The sequence below is a fragment of the Mustela putorius genome, unplaced genomic scaffold (assembly GCF_011764305.1).
Source record: "Mustela putorius furo isolate JIRA1106 unplaced genomic scaffold, ASM1176430v1.1 tig00003942_pilon_pilon_pilon, whole genome shotgun sequence".
Lineage (NCBI taxonomy): Eukaryota > Metazoa > Chordata > Mammalia > Carnivora > Mustelidae > Mustela > Mustela putorius.
The window spans coordinates 20722999-20738299 of NW_025422087.1; the positions used below are offsets into that span (position 1 = coordinate 20722999).

General features: G+C 44.4%; 1 protein-coding gene across 6 annotated transcripts in view; it reads left to right on the forward strand.

Annotated features, from left to right (window-relative positions):
• Positions 1-15301, forward strand: part of FAM20B (FAM20B glycosaminoglycan xylosylkinase) — a 43128-nt gene that overhangs the window by 23153 nt on the left and 4674 nt on the right. For all 6 annotated transcript variants that reach the window (XM_045069555.1, XM_045069556.1, XM_045069554.1 and 3 more), the window contains 3 exons: positions 10454-10625; positions 10974-11165; positions 12885-12944. In XM_045069555.1, the coding sequence (XP_044925490.1) occupies positions 10454-10625; positions 10974-11165; positions 12885-12944 (424 nt within the window). The remainder of the gene's footprint in view (positions 1-10453; positions 10626-10973; positions 11166-12884; positions 12945-15301) is intronic.

Consider the following 15301-nt stretch of genomic DNA (forward strand, 5'->3'; position numbering starts at 1 on the left):
GGGAACTGTCTCCTTAGAATTGAGGGAACTATAAGGCAGCTCTGAAAGAGGGTCAGAAATGCCCTTGGAAGGTTGGATCTGGGCCTGGAAGATGACCACTGCCTTCTAACCCGCAAGGGTCAGCCCGTAACCCACTGTGCATGAACTTGACCCTGGTCCCTGGCCTCTGTGCTCTGTTCTCTCACTCTGAGGTCAGGCATCTGAGCTAACATTCTCACTCCTGTTCTGCTCGTGGGCACGGTGAGAATGGGAAGAAGTCAGAGGTGCCATGGTCTCTTGTCTCAGCCTCATCGTGGTGACATTCTCAATGACACGGTGCTCCGCGTTACAATATGACTGTTGAAACAGACATTGCCAGATGAATTTCACCTTGCTTTGCTAGAATGAATGGATTTATATTTGAAATGAGGTGAAATTGAATATTTTTTTTTAAGATTTCATTTATTTATTTGGCAGACAGAGATCACAAGTAATCAGAGAGGCAGGCAGAGAGAGGAGGAAGCAGGCTCTGCTGAGCAGAGAGCTCGATGCGGGGCTCGATCCCAGGACCCTGGGATCATGACCTGAGCTGAAGGCAGAGGCTTTAACCCATTGAGCCACCCAGGTGCCCCTGAAATTGGATATTTAAAGGACTTGTGACGGAGTCATCTTTCAGAATTTAAACCTACAGGGCTAAGGCTTAAGCTGTTCTTACAAATAACCCAAAGTGAACAGTGTCAGTGATTTGTTTCATGTGTTTTCTAATTACTTTTGCTGGTCCAGTTCTGTGGTCTGGCAGACATGACTTTCTGATGGATGAGAGGAGATCAAGAAGAGTAGGCCAGAGCCCCGCTCTCTGGAGACTCACAGGTTCACTCTCCTACATGGTGCCAAGTGTGGGAGTCGGAGAGGCCAGGATAAAGTTTGTAGAGGAGGCTATTAGCAACTAGGCTGAGTATTGAAGAATCAGTAAGAGCTACCCCGGCAGCAAAAGGAAAGGGCATGAGGCAAAATAATAGGAAGTCATCATGGGAACGAGAGCCTAAAAACCTGGAAGTACACAAGACTGGTACCTTTGGGGAATGAGCTTCTGGATACAGCCTGCAGCACACGCAGTCTTTGAGTGTGGGCTGCCATCACAAGACGTCATGGATGATGTGGCTTAAACAGTAGAGACTTATTCCTCACAGTTCTGGAGATGGGGTATAGGGTCAGGGTGCCAGCATGCTTGGGTTCTGGTGAGGACCCTCTTCCTGGTTTATAGTCAGCCACTGTCTTGCTATGTCTTGCAGAGAGTCCTTCTTAGAAGGACACTAATCCCAACATGAGTGCTCCCCTCAAAAGTCCCACCTCTAGATACCACCACACTGGGATTAAGGGCTCAACATCTGAATTTGGGGGTATACAAAAATTAAGGCAGATAGAGGGATTGCACTGGAGATAGGTTTTAAATAATGAGCTGACCTTAGCACAGTTTTGGGTTGTTGTTGTTTTTTTTTTTTTAAGATTTTATTTATTTATTTGACATACAGAGATCACAAGTAGGCAGAGAGACAGGCAGAGAGAGAGAGAGAGAGAGAGAGAGACTCGGCTCCCCACCAAGCAGAGAGCCTGATGCGGAGCTCAATCCCAGGACCCTGAGATCATGACCTGAGCTGAAGGCAGAGGCTTAACCCACTGAGCCACCCAGGTGCCCCATCAGTTTTTTAAAATATTAGATAACTTGATAAAACAACCAAATTCTGCATAACCCTTGCAACTTGACAAAGCACTTTCATACAGTTACCTTATGTTGATCCTCTTGACAAAAGAGTGCAGTGAGTAAGGGAGATTTACCCATGTAAATCTCAGAAGAGTTGGAGGACTTTCCTGAGTCATGTAGCTACTCTTAGCCAGGATTCATACCTGGATTTTCAGACTATCTATATTTCATCTGCTAATATTCTTTCAACACAATTTTATTTCCCTTCTGTGTGGTGGGCTCTGAACTATCTAGAAATGAATGACACCTCCCTGCCCCCAAGGAACTTCATTTGATGGGGAAGCCAGACATGTACAGAGGGCCCGTGGCGGCATGGACGGAAAGGGGAGATGTGCAGGTCAGGGTGGTGGTTCCCTGGTGAAGGTGGCATTTCATTCAGGTCTTAAAGGGAGAGTAGCACTACCTCAGGGCGGTACAGTGGGAAAGAACGTCCTAGGTGTTGGGACTTTCAACCTTTTTTGTACTACAGACTCTTGGCATGCTGGAGAAGCTTGGGGATCTTTCCTTAGAATAGTGTTTTTTGGGGGCGCCTGGGTGGCTCAGTTGGTTGAGCAACTGCCTTCGTCTCAGGTTTTGATCCTGCAGTCCTGGGATTGAGTCCCGCATCGGGCTCCCTGCTTGGTGGGGAGTCTGCTCTTCCTCTGACTTCTCCACTCTCTCTCTCTCTCAAATAAATAAGTAAAATTTTAAAAAAAGGGGGGGGCGCCTGGGTGGCTCAGTCGGTTAAGCCGCTGCCTTTGGCTCGGGTCATGATCTCCAGGTCCTGGGATCGAGTCCCACGTTGGGCTCTCTGCTCAGCAGGGAGCCTGCTTCCCTCTATCTCCCTCTCTGCCTGCCTCTCCATCTGCTTGTGATCTCTCTCTGTCAATAAAATAAATAAAATCTTTAAAAAAAAAAAAAAAGAATAATGTTTTTTAGGGGCGCCTGGGTGGCTCAGTGGGTTAAGCCTTTGCCTTCAGTTCAGGTCCTGATCTCAGGGTGCTGAGATCGAGCCCCACATCAGGCTTTCTGCTCAGCAGGGAGCCTGCTTCCCCCTCTCTCTCTGCCTGCCTCTCTGCCTACTTGTGATCTCTGTCTCTGTCAAATAAATAAATAAAATCTTTTAAAAAAAAAAGATTAGTGTTTTTTAAAGGCACACATTTGAATACATAGACTTTTACAAATGAAATCAATAATATTGAAATCTAGTTTCGTTATCAAAAATTCGAAGCTTGCCATCTATAAGCTTGTGCTTCATTATTATTTAACACATTAAATAACAGATCTAGCAGTGATCCAGTAACTGTCATAATTTCAGACAGTATAAATGATATTTTGCAACAATGATTGATATGATATGAAAAGTCTGTGGTTTCTTCCGGCGAAAGAGTCACAGGTAATGTTAATACCGCCATGGTTTGCTTCCTACTGTCCTAATTTGAAGGAACACTAAGTTTCACATAGAAGTTAATGAAAATAAAGGGGCGCCTGGGTGGCTCAGTCAGGTAAGCATCTGACTCTTGGTTTCAGCTCAGGTCATGATCTCAGGGTTGTCGTATTGAGTCCCATATCAGGCCCCATGTTCAGTGAAGAATCAGCTTAAGACTCTCTCTCCTTCTTGCTCTGCCCCTCTCCCCCGGCTCCTGCATGCGCCTGCGTGTGCTTTCTCTTTCTCAACTAAATAAATCTTTAAAATAAAACAGTTGTTAATGAAAATAATGTGACTTTGTTCCCATCCAGTGCACAGGCTCCAGAGTCAAGTCTGCTTCAGGTGAGGACAGCGTGTAGACAGGGGTGACGAGAAGCAAGAGAAGCCTGTGGCAAGCTCAGGGGAGTTGAGCTACAGTGAAGGGAGGCTCGGGGCTGGTGAAAGAGAAAGGCAGGTGGTCAGGACGGTGTCCAATGGGCCTCGTGCACCAGGCTTAGAAGTGGAGACCTTTTCCTTAGACACTGGGAGGCCATTAAAAGGGCTGGAGCATGAGAAAACCAGATTGGAATTTTGGAAAACCAGCCACAGCAGTGTCGTGGAGGCTGCATTGGGACGGGGGTGGGGTGAGAGCTGGGAGCACGTGGTGGCCGCCGTACTCTGTGCATATACAGGGCGAGTCATAGCTCGATCACGGACAGCCGGTAGGAAGCGTTAAGAGATGCTCAGCAATTAGAATGGAATGAATTTGGTGAACATTTGGGCTGAGTGGGACAACTGAGAGAGAAGGAAAAAATTAAGAATGACTCCCAGTTCCTGAATTGGATGACTCAGTGTATTACAAAGCTGTCAGCTGTCTTTGGAATGTATGAAGAGGAGGAAGATCATGAATCAAATTTTGGACATTTTGTTTTCTTGTGTGAAATAACAAGAAAGATATATACCGGTCTCTGCCCCCGGTGCCTGAGGGAGAGCTCAGAAAACCCTGGTAAATTCCTAAGCCTTAAGAGCACGGGGAGTATCTCTTGTTCTAATGAGGAGGCTCTGTGTGGGCTGGTCACCGGAACGACAAGCGTAGCTGGAAGCCTGGAATTCTCAGCTCCCCACCCTCCATTTTCCAGGGAGGGGAGAGAGATTGAGAATAGAGTTTATAATAGATCGTGCCTACTGGAGAAAGCCTCCATAAAAATCCCAATAGTACGGAGTTTGGGAGCTTCCAGGTTGGTGAAGCAGGATGTTTCCATGTGCCGCTGGCCAGGCCCCAAATTCCATGAGGACAGAAGCTCATTGGTCTGAGACCTTGCCCTGTGTATGTCTTCACTGGGCTTTTGAAATGTGTCCTCTGCAATACACCTAGTAACCAGTGAGTAAACTGGTTTCCTGAGTCCTGTGAGCCTCCCTGGCCATTTCTTTTTTTATTTGAAGTGTGATTGACATTGAACACTTAAATTAGTCTCAGGTGTGCTTCGTAATGACTTGAAATTTTATTTATGGTGAAATGATTACCACAACGTCTGGTTAACATCTGTCATTATATACATAGTTATGGGATTTTTTTCTTGTGATTGGAACTCTTACGATCTTTTCACATAGCAACTTTCGTTATGGTCTACTAACTTAATAGGCACATTTCTGTACTTCACATCTCCGGGCTGATTTATCTTCTAACTGGAAGTTTGTGCCTTTTGACCCCTTCACCCATTTCACCCACCTCTGGCAGCTACCAGACTTCTCTCTGTATCTAAGAACTTGGTTTTGCATTGGTTTTGGTTTTGGTTTTAGATTCTGCATATAATAAGATTATATGGTATTTGTCTTTTTCTGACTTGTTTCATTTAGCATAATGTCCTCAAAGTCGCATCCATGTTGTTGCAGATGGCAAGATTTCATTCTTTTTATGGCTGAGTCATAGTCCATTGTGCATATATGGCACATCCTCACTCACTCATCAGCGGACACTTAGCTTGTTTCCACGGCTTGGCTGTCATAAATGATGCTGCGGTGAACATGGAGGTGCAGATAGGTTTTCGAGTTAAAGTGTTTTCTTTTATCTTTCTTTCTTTCTTTTTTTTCTTTCGGATACTTAGAAGTAGAGCTGCTGGATCATACGGGAGTTCCATTTTTTTAGTTTTTTGAGGACCTCCATAGCGTTTACCATACTATGATATATACCTTACTATGCCAATTCACATTCCCACCAGTGGTACCCAAGACTTGCCTTTTCTCCACATCCTCACCAGCACTATTTGTCTGTATGTTTGATGGTATCTTATTGTGGTTTTGATTTGGATTTCTCTGATGACCAGTGATGTGGAACATCTTTCATGCAACTGTTGGCACTTGTATATCTTTGGAAAGATGTGTATTCAGATCTTCTGCTCATTTTTTAATCAGATTGGTTTTTTGCCTTTGAGTTGTAGGAGTTTGTTTTTTTTTTATATTTTGGGTACTAGCCTCTTTTCATTTTGTCCATGGTCTCTTTGTGCAGAAGCTTTTTAGCTTGATGAAGTCATACTTGTTCATTTTCGCTTTTGTTGCTTTTGTTCTTGGCATCATATCCAAAAAATCAAAACCTCATCACCCAGACTGACGTCGGGGAGTTGACTCCTGGTGTGTCCTAGGAGTTTTATGGTTTCAGGTCTGATGTTCAGGTCTTCAGTCCATTTTGAATTAATGTCTGTCTGTGGTGTAAGATAGTTCTTGTTCTTCTGCATATGACCGTCCAGTGTTCCCAACAGCATTTACTAAAGAGATTGTCCTTTCCCCATCATATATTCTTCTGTCCTAGCAAATCAAACCCCAAGATGGGGCTCATGGACCCCTGATATATAAGCCAGTCAGAAGCGCAGGTGACAGCCCAGGCTTACAGCTGGCCTCTGAAGTGGGGCATAGTCTCATGGGACTGAGCCTTCAACCGTTGGGACCGGTTCCTCTGGGTAGACAGTGTCAGCGTTGAGTAGAATTGTAGGGTGCCCAGCTGGAGTCGCAGAATGCAGTTCTCCACAGTGAAATTGGCTACAGAGTCTTACCGTGACAGGAGCATCCAGAAGTAAATGGTGACGAGTCATTTAGGGGCTTTAGACAGTCTACAGCTTAGGAGAGAAGTCTGGGCTAGAGGGTTAGATTTGGTTATTAGAGGTGGTGATTCATCCAAGAAGAGCACAGAGACCAGGGTGATCAGAAAGCCAGTTATAAAAGTTAAAAAATCCAGGAAATGAGAAAAGTTTCAGAGCCTAGGCAAATTAGATATTGAAGTCTGGAAAGAGATTGGAGTGAGATTATTAATAATAAATAGCCGGCATTGACTGGTCTCTGACACTGTGTCGGGCTTTGTGCTGAGCATTCCTGTGGATTACCTCACCCCTCACAACGCAGTGGTAGGGGACTGATACCCATTTTACAGAGAAAGCTTAGAGAGTTAGGATCATGTGCCCAAAGTCTTATGTCTAATGACTGGTGAAGGTCCATATTTTAACCCCAGAAACCTGATCCTGCTTCCCACTCAACCATCACACATTCTCCGTTCACTTACTGAAGGGTCTTACCAGACTCAGGAGTTCGGATTTTGTCATGTGTGTGCAGGTTTCCTGCACCCAGCAGGGTTTTGCTTTGTTTTCTAACTGCTTTTTGAATCAGTAATACATTCACCTAACTCAAAATTTTTAAAAAATATTAGAAAGATTGCAGTGCAAAGTTTTCCTTTCTCCCTCCATTCCCTCCTTCCTCCCAGTGGTCATCTCTATTGGTAATTTCTTTGTCCTTTTGGTACGAAATAGGAATATATATTTTTATTTAACTGCCATTCTGTGAAACGTATGTCACAATTTGCGTACTTCTGCATCTTGTTCTTTCACCTAATCTTTTACCTAACAGATCTTGGAAATCTATTATCACATTAAGAGCGTCTTCATTCTTCTGTTGTGTCACCAGCTGCAAAGTGCTGCGTCGTATGGCTCTACCGTAGTTCATCTAACTAGACCTTTATTACACATACAAGTGCCAATCCTGTTTTTACAACCAGTGTTGCCCAGAATTAATGTGAACATATGTTACTTCAGACATGATCACATATATCTAGAAGTGAAAGCACTGGGTCAGAGGGCGTATGTGTTTTTCCATGAATGTTCAACCAGTTCACGTTGCCGGTGGTGACGTGGGAGAATGCCTTTGTTCCGCCAGCGGCATCAACGGTGTGTTTCCAAACTTTGGCTTTTGTCTGTTTCACACATAACAGCTTTTTATTTAAGAGCCCTTTGTATTTTTCTTTTACCTGTCTTTCTGTATCCTTTGTTCGTTTTCAGCTCTGCTTCTGGTCTTCTCAAGGTATAGGAGCTCATTCCCAGGGAGAATAGTCCTTTGTGATATAAATATTTTTCCCCAGGTCTTTAATTTCTTTTGACTTTGATAATGGTATTTTTTCTTTTTTTTTTTCTTTTTTTTTGCCTTACAGACATTTTTGTTTATTTTTAATGTAATGCATCTTTTCTTAAGAGACTTCCTGATTGTGAATCATAGCTTTGCTCACTCAGAGATTATGGAAGAATTCCACCTTTTTTTATTTTGACTACTTTTATAGTTTTATTTTTCACATTTAAGTTTTTGACATAGTTTAGAATTTATCCTAGTATGTGGGATGAAGTATGGCTCTAACTGGTTGGGGATTTTTTTCCCAATGAAATAAATTTTTGTTTCTATGTGTTTTAGTTTTTGGGTTTTCTGTTCTCTTATCTGTTACTGAGTTGATCTATGTTTTGATACCTGGTAAGATTAGTCCCCTCTCTCTGCTATTTAAGAGTTTGCTAGCAGTTCTTTCTTATTCCTTGTAACCTTAGAAATCATCTTTAAGAAAAATGACAGGAAGAAAAAAAATAATAAAAATAAATTAATTGAAAAAAAAATCTTATTCAGGGGCATCTGGGTGGCTCAGTCGGTTAAGTGTCTTCCTTCAGCTCAGGTCCTGATCTCAGGATCCTGGGATCGAGCCCCACGTCAGGTTCCCTACCCTTTAATAGATCTATTGCTGTTTTTGCTGGGGTCAAATTAAATTTATAAGTTTATATTTTTATAATTATGAACATTATATATGTGGTATATTGTTCCATTAGTTCAAATTTTCTTTACCTAAAAATGTTTTTAAGATGGAAGAGTGACAGAATCAGCTTTGCGGTTGGGTGTGGAGTGTGTGCTGTGCTGGGGTTAGAAATACTTAAGAGGCTTGAGGGCTGCTCATCTCTTCAGGGACACGTGTGTGAGAACAGAACAGTCATTAAGGAGTATGTGAGGGGGTTATAGGTAGGAAGTCCGCTCTTTTGATGGCTATACTTAATAGGTATGGAGTGCCAAAAAAGCATTACTTAAGCTTTTTCAGTTGTTTTTGTTTTTTAAACTTTTTATTTTGAGATAATTTTGGATTTGTATAAAAGTTTCAGAGACGGTTCAGAGTCCCCCAGATTCCTTAACTGTTAACACCTTCGGACTGTTAACACATTTGAGAACAGTGTGCGACATGAATGCTCCTCACACAGGTGTGGGAAGACGTCAGTACCCCCAACCACCAGGGCCCACGCCTCCACACCCACATCCAGTCATCAGCAGCAAGAGACCAACCTTGCACAATGCAGCCCCGCATCCAACCCACGGACCCTAGAGTGCAGATTTTGCCACTTGTCCCTGTAATGCCCTGTAGAAGTCCAGAACTCAGTCTAGGATCACATGATGTGTTCGTAGTCATGTCGTTTTAGTCTCTGTCCATCTGGAACAATTCCTCACTCTCCTTATTTTTTCATGACCTTGACATTCGTAACTGCACAAGTTGGTTACTTTATAGAGTATGCCTTTATTTGAGTGTGTCTGACGTTTGCTCGTGACTTACCCATGCTGGCGGGAACACCAGAGAAGTGCTCTTGTGCCCTTCTTGGCATGTCCTGTCAGGAGGCACGCGATGGGGGTTTGCTGCCGTGGCCCGTTACTGGTGATGTTAACTTGTATCCTTTGATTAAGATGGTAAGTCTCTGTAAGGTTTCTCTCTCTCCAGTTAGTATTTTATTAACGGGATACTTTGGAATGATATAGTCTAGAACTATGTAAATATTACACCTGCATCAAGCCTTTACCCACCAGTTATAGCATTCATTGATGACTCTTGCCTGGATCAATTGCTACTGTGATAGTTGTCCAATAGTTACTTGCTAGTTTTTCATTCCTTCTAGACTTAATAGTCACCAGTCTATTAAAGGGTAGAACTCTTCCCGTGTGACCCACATTTATGTAGTTATTTGTTTGTTTATATCACTATGAACTCTTAGACTCTTAATTGAGTCAGAGTTATGATTTGCTGTTATTTATTTTGATGCTAACGCTGTCCCAGGAACTCCTACACACTGTCTTGTAGATCCTTTGGAATGTTCCCGTCATTCTCTGAGTGCTTCTTTACCCTGGCATAGCAGTAAGACCCTTTCTCTGCTCCAGCCCTAGAGTCACCAGTTTTTCCAAGGAGCCCTGAGTCCCTTTAATACAGTAGTAAAATGATATTTAGAAATTAATATGTGAGTGCTGGGTGTTTACTGCCTTTTTTTTTTTTACTGGTTGTCATTGCTTCCAGGCTCTCTTGAGCGACAGAGGGAGGAAAGCCGTATACACACACACACTCATACACACACACACACACACACAGACATCTGTCTTTTTCTGTATCTCTGTTCCAACCAATAGCTGCAGTCCAATTCTAATTCAACACCACAAGATTTATTCTGGCTTTCTGCCTTTCTGTGTGTTAATCTTCTCCCTCTGTGAGAAACCTGGTTTCCATTATCCTCAATATATTTCTTTATTTGCTTGGCACCCCCCCAAGTACCCACACTCCCAGCCCGAGCCTGTCCCTGGATGGGCCCACTCTTCCCTCCCCTGGGTGCTCTGGCCAAAGTGTCGGCCCTGACAGAAGAGGAGGGGCATGACTTTCCTTAGAGTGAGTTCAGACGAGATCGGGCGCGTTCAGGGTGGTATGGCCATAGACTTTAGAGTGAGTTCAGAAAGATAGTGGTGATGCCGCTTGACTCCTGGGAGGGGGACTGGGTGGTGGGGCCCCAAGGGCAAGGAGACTTCTATATACATCCTTTTCTGCCCTTTGACTTTTTTTTCACTGTATGCTTTTTTATAACATGTACAGAAAATAAATAAATGTTCAGATATCATTCAGGATCATTGTTTTTGCAGGTTCTATTCACTTAGCTGCTCCCTTCTACATTGTTGGGGGAATTTGGAGTTTTCCTTTTTCCCTTAAGTGTTTTTGGCTCCTTTCTGTCCCGTAGGAAATAACACTTGTTTCTATGGGAAGTGTTATTACTGCCGAGAAACAGAGCCAGCTTGTGCTGATGGAGACACGATGGAGGGATCTGTCACACTTTGGCTTCCAGATGTGTGGCCTCTGCAGAAACACCGACACCCATGGGGCAGGACATACCGCGAGGGCAAACTGGCCAGGTAAGTGCTCCCACAAACCTCCAGTTTGTTCTGTCCCAGGAGGTGGGTCTGGGAGCAAACCTGCCAGGCAACGACATCTTTTCTCTCTGTTGTAAACAGGGCCAGCTACAGAGACACCAGTGTGGCTCCCTTGGTTATATGTTGGACTCTTGATTTCGGCTCAGGTTGTAGTCTCAGCGTTGTGAGATCAAGTCCCACGTGGGGCTCCTTGCTGGGCACAGAGTCTGCTGGAGATTCGCTCTTTCCCTCTGCCTCTGCCCCACACTTGCGTTCTCTCTCTCTCAAAACAAAACAGAGCCAGGTACAGTGCTGGCACTCTGTAATGCTAGGGGTGCTCCTTGCCTCTAGGTGGGAGTACGACGAGAGCTACTGTGATGCTGTCAAGAAAACGTCCCCCTATGACTCGGGCCCGCGCCTCTTGGACATCATTGACACCGCTGTCTTTGATTACCTGATCGGCAACGCGGACCGCCATCACTATGAGAGTTTTCAAGATGACGAAGGTGCCAGTATGCTCATCCTTCTCGATAATGCCAAAAGGTAGGACCATAGGACCATCCTCGTCAGTTAGGGCTTTCTTTGTATACAAGAAGGACATTTTCTAGGACATCCCGGGAAATGTCTAGGATATAGTGGATGGAAGGTGTCCTTCCCATTTCTGGTCAGGGTCTTTGCTTTTGGCACCCGTCCTTCCATCTTGCTCAGGGTTCGTACTCCCTCTGCCCTCAGGGTTCTGAGGACTTTAAATAATGGAAAAGTGGGGTTTTTTTCCCCCAGGAGTCTAACACTGACTCTCAACACAGACAGCTGGATGCCCAGGTCTTTGATGTGTCACTACCTCTGTCATTCTTCCTTGACTATGGTGTCTAGAGTCTTGAGAAATACATATTTAATAGAACATGAAATTTAATTCCTGTTAAATTGAGTCTGTCCAAAGGTTCATGTAGTTTAAATATCAGTTTGATAGGATGTTTTGCTATGTTTATGGCAGTCTAGGCCCAGACTTTTTGTGATCGTAAGAAGAATAGTTCCTTCTGATACATAAAAACAAGTTACTTTTATCTTGACTAAGACAGTCTTATTTATTTTGAATAAATGGGTGGTCCTTAATTTTTTCAGCCTGGGCTCTTTGAAGAGCATATTATATTTTTATTGTGCCCCCTGCATTCTCCATGGTGCCCGATTCAGTATTTCATTTACAGAATTTCATTTCAGAATTTCATGCAGTTACATTTAATAAGTGTTAAATGGAACACTTCCTTGGAGCCCAGAATCGTCCAGGCTCTAGGTCGTTGGTCAACGTGGGTCAGTCCCACGTTGGTGCTGAGGCTCACCTGAGACCCAGGGGTCCTCAGCGAAGAACGCCCAAGGGGCGCTTGCTGGTGGCACCCTGTGTTACCCCGAGCCCCGGGGCCTCATGCTCCATGAAGGGGGCTGCCACCTGCAGAGCGCGGAGGCCGGCACACACAGCAGAGCGGGTGGAGGCCAGTGCTACATGCATTCCTGAAAATTTGTCTGGTTTATACAAATGATCTTTGTGTGTTTGTTTAAATGATTGTGTGTGCTGTGGAAATAGTTGCTTTAGCTGTTAATTATTGGAGGGCTGCACTGTGCTCAGAGCTCCCAGACCTTCCAGCTAAGGCTGAGCTTCCAGGAGAGAAGTAGAAGATTGAGTTTTTCCAGAACCACTTCTCGTGTACCTCTGAATTACTGCTGAAGTCATTTTTACAGATGCTTTGAATCACCGTTTTCTCAGCCTCCATGAGCTGCTTGTCCTATTTGAATCTGGCTATACTTACTTGTAGGGAAAGGATAATCCTGCTCTTTTCTGATTGGTGATTTCGAGGTAGAACAACCTGTTACAAGTGACGACCATCTGTGTGTTAGTGGGAACTGTGGGCATAGCCTTTTCCCCCCTGTGCCCGTAAAACCTCCAGGGGTTCGGGTCCTCCCTGTGGCCCGTGGGCTCCACGCCATGTGCCGTGGTTCTGCTTCAGCACCGTACCATAGCCAGTGGGACACAGGAGGCTTGTACATGAGGACATTTGTTGTTTGATGCTGCAGTACAGACTGTTAGGGATCCTGTGTCAGATTGGCCACGCCCTGTTTATTTTTAATTTAAGTGATCTGAGCCGTGGGAGCATGAAATTATCTAGGATCACATTTGGGTCGTCTTAGAGAATTTGCTCGCGCTTTGATGCTAAGAAGGCAATTGGAGCCACTAAGTAATTCACTAAGTTTTTTAATCTTAATTTTCAGCTTTGGGAACCCATCGCTGGATGAGAGAAGCATTCTTGCCCCCCTCTATCAGTGTTGCATGTAAGTTCCTCACAGCAAATACATTGGCCTGTGTCATCTTCCTTTCCAGGCTCACCTAACAGTACATCCGTTTTCCAGGCCTTAAAACTTCCTAAGACCTGAGCAAATGCTTCTCATGCTTTTCCAGGCCAGAACCCCCGGAGCTCAACAGTCATTTCAAATTTTGTATGAATAGAAATTTTCAGTCTATTCAATACATATTCGTGTTTGTTTTTATATCGGGATACGGTCCTCTCCCCACCAGGACTCTAGTACAGTCTGCATCCCTGGCCCCTGTACCATGTTCACCCTGGGGTTCGAAGTCCTCTCACTGCCCACCACAGACCACCTGTGGTTTGCAGATCTCAGTCTGAAAGTGTGTAAGCCAAAGGTAACTTTTTCAGAGGCATTTAGCCTTGTATTTTTTTTAAAGTCTGTGTTCGAGAACAAAGAAATTAGAAGGCAAATCAAAATGAGATCAAAGAGCGGGCTCTAAGGAGCTCCTTTTCAAAGCATTATGGCTGGTATCAGTTTGAAGGAGAGCCTTAAGAATCTGCTGGGTTGCACGTTGCAGAGCCACACAGAAAAAAAATGTGGGAGCACCGTGTCCTACTTTGAGCTCACCGCCTGAGACCCTCAGATCCCATCCAACTGCCCCTCATCACAGCCAGGCTGTTTCTCTGGCCTCTGTTTTTAGTAGCAGCAGTACGATATTCCGCAGGAAGTGTTGCCCTAAGAGCCCCTTAATTGTTTTCATCAATAGGAGGCAGTAGTATGGCCAGTCAAAAACCACATACATCTATGAAGGAAGATGTTTTTGTAATAATAATATTATCTGTCTGATCCAGTCAGAAGCTAGAAAAGACACAGTAGGTTAAATGGGAAAGTTTAAGCTGGTACAGCCACTCTGGAAAACAGTATAGAGGTTCCTCAGAAAGTTGAAAATACCCTGTGCCTAGCAATTGCACTAGTGGGTATCTACCCCAAAGATACAAGTGTAGTGATCCGAAGGGGCACCTGTACCCCAGTGTTTATAGCATCAGTGTCCACCATAGCCAAACTACGAGAGCCCAGATGTCCATCAGCAGATGAATGGATAAAGATGTGGTGTATATATACAGTGGAATACTATGCAGCTATCAAAAAATGAAATTTTGCCATTTGCAGTAATATGGATGGAACTAGATGGTATTATGCTAAGTGAAATAAGTCAATCAAAGACAATTATATGATCTCACTGATATGTGGAATTTGAGAAACAAGGTAGAGGATCATAGGGGAAGAGAGGCAAAAATGAAACAAGATGAAACCAGAGAGGGAGAAAAACCATAAGAGACTCTTAATCTCAGGAAACAAACTGAGGGCTGCTGGAGTGAAGGGGGTCGGATGGATGGGTGTCTGGGTGATGGACTTTGGGGAGGGTATGTGCTATGGTGAGTACATGAATTGTGTAAGACCATTGATAAATCACAGACCTGAAACAAAAAATACAAACAAAAAAAAAAACAAAAAATACCCCTGAAACAAAAAATACATTACATGTTAATAAAAATTTTTAAAAAATAAATTCAAAAAAATAAATGGGAAAGTTTATATAAAGAAGCTCTGATACAAGCATAACTATAAAAGGGCTGAGAGAGGGTACCCAAGGAAGGACAAACTTGGAAGGGAACCTTGTCACCAAGGCTAGGGTGTGGACCTCCATGGAGAAGGATAGTTCAGTTCATGGGATAGCAGAGAAGTTAGCTAGTTTGCAGGCCCTGCACAAGCAGGAAGCAGCCCTCTGGGATGCACATTCAGGCAGTGACTTGCATTGGGGTCAGGGCAACAGAGGGAGGGACAGCTCAGGAGAAACCACCTCTGTCACAGGCAGGGCATGTGTGAGGGCCTGTCTTCGGGGCTCGGGTTTCCATGTCAAGAGGGCCTGCTCGTTCTGGCAGTGTGGACCAGGGCAGAGCACCGTTTGATGACCTGCTCTCCCTAACTATCGACCCACCTGTGCAGGAGCCTGAGGTGTCTGCACTTCCCTCCAGTGACCGCTTCGGAGAAAGCTGGACTGGAGAGATGCTTTCAGGAATTCTCTGCATCATAGCAGGGCGTACATCTCAGGAGGACGGGTGTGGGACTGAGAGGCAGACAAGTGAGGCCTTAGTTACACAGGGGAGGCTCTGATGCTGGGGGCGCATGTCGTGGACTTGGGAATAGTAAAATCGTACCGCCTCTGTGCCTGTCTGCCCCTTCTGTGCTTTGTCCAAAGGTCGCTCTTCCTTTGTTAGTAGATGCGGACCCGGCTGCCTCTTGCAGAGTCGGACCTCTGTGCCTACCTCGTAATCCTCTCATTACCCACAGGAAGTGGGTAGGATTATAATATTGATATT